The following is a 6,320-nucleotide window of genomic DNA, read 5'->3' on the forward strand; positions in this document are numbered from 1 at the left end:
CGGCGATCTGCACTTTCTTCCATACAAAGCTTCAAATGGTGCCATACCGATTGTTGCCTGAAAACTATTATTGTAAGAGAATTCAACCAAAGACAATGATTCTTGCCAACCACCTTTGAAATCCATCACTGCTGCTCGTAACATATCCTCTAGAGTCTGGATGGTTCTTTCTGACTGACCATCCGTCTGTGGATGATAGGCAGTGCTCATAGCCAACTTTGAACCCAAAGCTGATTCCAGACTTCCCCAAAACTTCGAAGCAAATCTTGGATCACGATCAGATACTATGGTTACTGGCACACCATGCAATCTCACTATATGAACAATGTACAATTTCGCCATTTTCATATAAGTACAAGTACGATCATACGGAATAAAATGAGCTGATTTAGATAATCTATCAACAATCACCCAAATCTCATCACAACCACGATTTGAACGAGGCAAATGAGTCACAAAATCCATAGCAATGTGCTCCCAGTTCCACTGTGGCACTTCAAGACTATGCAACATTCCACCAGGTCTCATTCTGTCGGCTTTAACTTGTTGACACGTTAAACATTTAGCCACAAAATGAGAGATATCTTTCTTCATACCTTCCCACCAATAATGAGCTCTCAAGGTATGATACATCTTTCGAATTCCTGGGTGAATACTGTGCCGACTACAATGTGCTTCCTTTAGTATGGCTTCTTTCAGATCTATCAAATTTGGAACCACAAGTCTACCATTAAAGCGCAGACTACCATCTGAAGCAACACTAAACTTTTCTGTCTGACCTGCTCGAGACAATTCTTTCAATCTATGAATGTGCGGATCGGTCTTCTGTGCTGCTTTGATTCTGGACAAAATCTGTGGCTCGACTTGAATAGATGACACTATAAAGTAGTCTCCACTGATCTGATAAGTCCATCCTGAAGTTCCCAAGTGCTCGTGAACTTTAGAGATAGTCAAAGATGTCAGCATAGCATTCTGAACTTTCCTGCTGAGAGCATCTGCAACAAGATTCATTCGACCTGGTTGATACTGAATCTAACAGTCAAAGTCTTTAAGTAACTCCATCCATCGACGTTGTCTCATGTTCAAGTCAGGCTGCGAGAAAAGATATTTAAGACTCTTGTGATCCGAATAAATCACAAACTGCTCACCGTACAAATAATGACGCCATAACTTCAATGCAAACACAATGGCAGCCAACTCTAAATCATGCACTGGATATCGGGTCTCATGCGGCTTCAACTGACGAGAAGCATATGCAATCACTCGCCCATTTTGCATTAGAACACATCCAAGTCCATTTAGAGATGCATCTGAACAAACAACATATCCACCTGAGCCTGATGGTAAAGCTAGCACTGGAGCTGTTGTCAACTTTTCCTTCAAAATCTGAAAACTCGACTCACATTCATCAGTCCACACAAAACGTCGATCTTTTTGCGTTAATTGAGTCATAGGCCTTGCTATAATAGAAAATCCTTCAATGAAACGCCTATAATATCCTGCCAATCCCAAGAAACTGCGAATATCGGAAATATTCGTCGGTGTTGGCCAATTGATAACAGCTTCCACCTTACTAGGATCCACTGATACTCCTTGAGCTGATATAACATGACCCAGAAATACTACTCTGTCCAGCCAGAATTCACATTTAGAAAATTTTGCATACAATTGCGCTGCTCTGAGTGTCTGGAGGACTAACCTTAAATGTTCTCGATGCTCCTTCCTTGTTTTCGAATAAATCAGAATGTCATCTATGAAGACAATAACAAATCTGTCTATAAATTCTCGAAAAACACGATTCATCAAATCCATAAAAACTGCAGGAGCATTAGTCAATCCAAAAGGCATAACTAGAAATTCATAATGCCCATAACGCGTTCGAAATGCTGTCATCGGCACATCTTCCTCTCGAACTCGGAGCTGATGGTAGCCAGAACGAAGATCAATCTTTGAATAAACTGACGTACCTTGCAACTGATCAAACAAATCATCGATACGCGGCAGAGGATATTTATTCTTCACAGTAGCTTTGTTCAATTGCCTATAATCAATGCACATTCTCAACGTTCCGTCTTTCTTCTTGACAAACAATACTGGAGCTCCCCAAGGTGACATGCTTGGTCTAATATAGCCTTTTTCCAGTAAGTCCTGTAATTGCTCTTTGAGTTCTTTCAATTCCGCTGGAGCCAAACGGTATGGTGCTCTCGAAATAGGATTTGTCCCGGACACCAACTCAATGCTAAAATCAATTTCCCTCTGGGGTGGAAATCCAGGAATTTCATCAGGAAATACATCGGGGAATTCCTTGACAACAGGAATATCAGAAACTTCGAATCTTTTTCCCTGAGTCGCATCAACTGTATAGATCATGAATCCTTCATTTCCTGTTGACAAAAGTCTGAACATTTCCATTGCTGACACTAATGGAATACGTGATTCTGAATCACTACCATAAAAATTCCATTTACTGCCATAATATGGTCTGAATCTGACGACTCCATGGAAACAATCAACGGTAGCTCGATAATTAGACAGAGTATCCATTCCCAGAATACAGTCGAAGTCAGATATATCTAGCTTGATGAGATTAGTAATCATAATATTGTCATCGAATCTAATCATACAATTCAGAATTATCTCATGAGACATCAAACATACACCGGCAGGAGTAGAAACTGACACAGTATCTATCAACGGAGTAGTAGCAATCTCATGCTCATCAACAAATACAATAGATACAAATGAATGAGATGCTCCTGTGTCTATCAGTATACGAGCAGGATGATTAAAAATAAGGCAGATACCTGCAATAACTCCGCCCGGTGCATCTTGAACTTGATCCTGGGTTAAAGCATGAACTCGAGCCTGCTGTGGCCCTGGGAAACGTTGCTGAACCGGACCTCTAGGCTGAGGATAACTAGATTGCTGAAAAGACTGAGTCGGAACAAAAGGCCTAGTTGCTTGTCCTCTAAAACCTTGACCAAACTGAGGTTGCTGAGATTGTTGTCTTGCTGCATTCGGACATACTCTAGCATAATATCCAACTTGCCCACAGATATTACAAGATCCTTGAACTCCCGCACACTGAGTACTGAAATGCTTACCACCACAACGATCACAAAATACTCCACCTGGGGACCCAACTGAGCTTCCACGCTGACTGCCGGAACTAGAAGAACTGCTACGAGTCTGTTTCTTGAACTATTTTCCTTTGGCCTTAAAGCTTTGCTGCTTTGGTTGCTGATAAGGCTGCGAAGGCTGATACGGCAATAAAGATGGGTATAGTGGTGCCCCCACTGGCAACGGCACATTGCCTTCGAAACTCTGAGGAAAACCTGGATGAACTGACTGTGGTTCTGCCAAAAGTAGACTCGCCTCCACATTCTTGGCTTTCTCAACAGCATCGGCATAATTAACAGGTGCTCCAGCTACTACCAAAGTGCAAATGGTTCGATTCAATCCTTGCATAAAATGCGATAGCTTGTTCCGATCACTGCTAGCAACATGAGGAATATAGGCAAGAAGCGCTGAGAATTGAGAGGCATACTCCACAACAGTCATATTTCCCTGAGTCAATCTATTAAACTCAGCTTCCTTGGCCGAATAATAAGAAGGCGGTGAATACTCTCGAGCAAACTGAGCACAAAACACATCCCAAGTAACTCTTTCACCCGATTCCTTCAAAGCTTCCTCAGTAGTTTCCCACCACAACTGAGCTCGGTCCTTTAATTGACAAATGGCCAACTTAAGCTGCAAATCAGGGGTGTACTCCAACATATTGAACAAACGCTTCATACTCTTTAGCCACGCTATAGCTTTCTTGCCATCTTCATTCCCAAATAATCGAGGAGGACGCATATTCTGAAATCGAGATATCACTAATTCCATTTCACCCATTCCTCTCGTCAACTGATCCACTTCACGGTCAACATTAACATTTCGTGCTTCACCCTGAGGACGACGACCTCGTCTTCCCCAGTCAGTCTCGTTCAGTCCTCTAACGTTAGGAGCTTCAGACTCCTGAACAACTTCCTTTCTTTTTCTACTCTTCCGCCCAGGTGCCATCTACAAGACACAGGTATTTAATCCACAAGCAGAAACAAAATAATCGGTTGAGTATAAAAGCATAAACTTAAACTAATACGCTCTAGTCATGCTGATACGATTAATTCAAACATAAAAGCAAGTAAGAGCAAATAATCAAGCACATGCACAATCATTTTATTTGTGCCTAAACTCGAGTGTCCTAGACTCTAATTCGAGCGTATCCCAGTTACGCTCTGATACCAAACTGTCAGGGCCCGTGCACTTAATTAATATTTAATTACCACACAACAAGGATTAAATGGTGTAAACAGCGAAAACGAGTTTAAAACGTTAATTTGGGCCTACAGAAATTTCGGCATGACCTCCCCGTAAGTAGGACATCCCAAAAATCTCAAAACACAACAACAATAATATACGCTCGAAATTATCATCAAGTTCACAATCAACCACACAAACATCCTACAGCCGCACTGGCCAGGACTAGACACAACAAACCACAAATAAAATCCAAACCACATAAAGACATCACCATACAGCTACACAGGGCATCTCCCTGGCAAATGTATCAAACCAGTATAATATATAAATATCTGGGAACTCTGACACAAACCGACTGACTACTGGGTTCCACTCGCTGACGCTTCACCAGACGCGTCAAAACCCCTGGAATGACCTGCTATGGCATCAAAAACAACCACAACATCAAAAGAAAACAGGGGTCGGACCCCAGTACGACAAACCAGTAAAATCATGACGTAAATAAAAGACATGTAATAATATCAAGTAAATGCAATGCTATGTGATGCATGAATGGTAACAACGGAATAATGGATACCAAATGGAGTCCAAACGAATAGCATCATCAACAGTAACAGTGGCCACCCGTGCCAGGAATGCAGCATCAAATCGCCGCTCGTCCATGCACGTAGCATCGGGAATGCGAGTAGCTAAGTCGCTCGTCCCTAGCTGTCATCTGGGAATGTGGCTAATCCTAACCCACTCGTCCCTCTGATGACTCAATATAATCTCAACAGAATCAACATAAATAGCCGTCAAAGGAGTCAAGGCTCAATATGTTATGCCAACATAATTAATGCATGAATGCATCAAAAATAAACATTCAATGCACATAATAGCAAACAACATTCACCGAATATTATTACACGCCAATATAAGCGTCATAAAGATATAGGTTTGAGCGTACCTCAACTTCAACTTACAATACCACAGATTCTTAAGGACTATAGGATAAACTCGTCCAATGATACAACCTACAATATAAATTCACTATATACATCAATATATTGCATTCTAACTGACAAAACAATTTAAATCGCCTCGGATAAAAACTCAAATTCCGGCAGCGCCTAAACCCATGAAGAATCTGAAATTTCGAACTTAATACCTCAAGAATCGAGGCTAAAACACAACGGTAATCTCGCGAAGATGGTTCGCCGGAAATGTCGCCGGAAACACTGTTCACGCCGGAAACCTAGCTGGAATTTAGGGAAAAGTTAATACTTCACTCTACAAACTAATCCACCAAAACACAACTACGAATTGAAGCCAAAAACCTTACCTAGAACCAAATCGAAGCTCACACACAGCTGCTGGAAATCGAAACGATCGAGCTCGATAACTTTCGATTCATGACAGGAAAGTAGCTAATAGGTTGGAGGAAGAAGATTTGCTAAGCTGCTGCACAAAAATCTGGCCGCTGGAGACGCTACGCGAAGACAGCAGAAGAAGAGAGAAAACGACAGGATGCAAGGCTGGGGAAAGCTTCTTTTCTGGATTAGAGCGATCTCATATCTTTTATCAATTGGGTTTGGGTTTATATATTTAAATGAAATGGGCTGGGCCATTTTAGTTATTGGGCCTCACACCTTGTGACTATTCTCATTGTAAATTTATTATTTCTCTTAGCTTGTTAATTTAATCTTAGTGTTATATTTAGTTCATATAAAAAAATCCCCTATTTTTATTCGTTTTTATTCTCGAAAGAAATAAATCCCATGTTCACTATGAATTCGACATATTCACCATTACACTCGTTAAATTTGGAAGTAGGAATTTATGTTTGGTGGCTCAACGACAACACATCAAATTCTAGTGTTCTTTCCAGAGAGCGATGCAAGTGATGGATCGGTTCGGACATTTTTGAAGGTGCTTCAAACACAATATTCTCAATGAGATGCAATATCTCGTGATCTAAAATTGTAAATACCGATGAATTAGATCGAGTTTGGATTTAAATCAAGCGGAAAATACTC

General features: G+C 41.0%; 1 protein-coding gene and 1 long non-coding RNA gene across 2 annotated transcripts; both read right to left on the reverse strand.

Annotated features, from left to right (window-relative positions):
• Positions 1 to 206: 206 nt before the first annotated feature.
• LOC140833662 (uncharacterized) lies at positions 207 to 3,897 on the reverse strand. Its single transcript, XM_073197988.1, has 5 exons — positions 3,203 to 3,897; positions 2,095 to 3,091; positions 1,213 to 1,386; positions 412 to 1,032; positions 207 to 284 (listed from the first exon to the last, which is right to left on the reverse strand). The coding sequence occupies exons 1-5, from the start codon at positions 3,895 to 3,897 to the stop codon at positions 207 to 209; spliced, it is 2,565 nt and encodes an 854-aa protein (XP_073054089.1).
• A 1-nt stretch (position 3,898) lies between these two features.
• Positions 3,899 to 5,838, reverse strand: LOC140833280 (uncharacterized). Its single transcript, XR_012118394.1, has 4 exons — positions 5,627 to 5,838; positions 5,453 to 5,543; positions 5,252 to 5,318; positions 3,899 to 4,065 (listed from the first exon to the last, which is right to left on the reverse strand). It is a non-coding gene; the product is annotated as an uncharacterized lncRNA (long non-coding RNA).
• Positions 5,839 to 6,320: the final 482 nt, after the last annotated feature.

This window comes from Primulina eburnea, chromosome 6, assembly GCF_022965805.1.
Source record: "Primulina eburnea isolate SZY01 chromosome 6, ASM2296580v1, whole genome shotgun sequence".
Lineage (NCBI taxonomy): Eukaryota > Viridiplantae > Streptophyta > Magnoliopsida > Lamiales > Gesneriaceae > Primulina > Primulina eburnea.

Coding starts and splice junctions, on each gene's coding strand:
- LOC140833662 (XM_073197988.1), bottom strand. CDS start 3,897: ATGGGTGAAATGGAATTAGTGATATCTCGATTTCAGAATATGCGTCCT. Junction 3,092..3,202: donor TTTAAGGCCAAAGGAAAATA/GTTCAAGAAACA, acceptor TAAGCATTTCAG/TACTCAGTGTGCGGGAGTTC. Junction 1,387..2,094: donor TGTCACCTTGGGGAGCTCCA/GTATTGTTTGTC, acceptor TCGAGTTTTCAG/ATTTTGAAGGAAAAGTTGAC.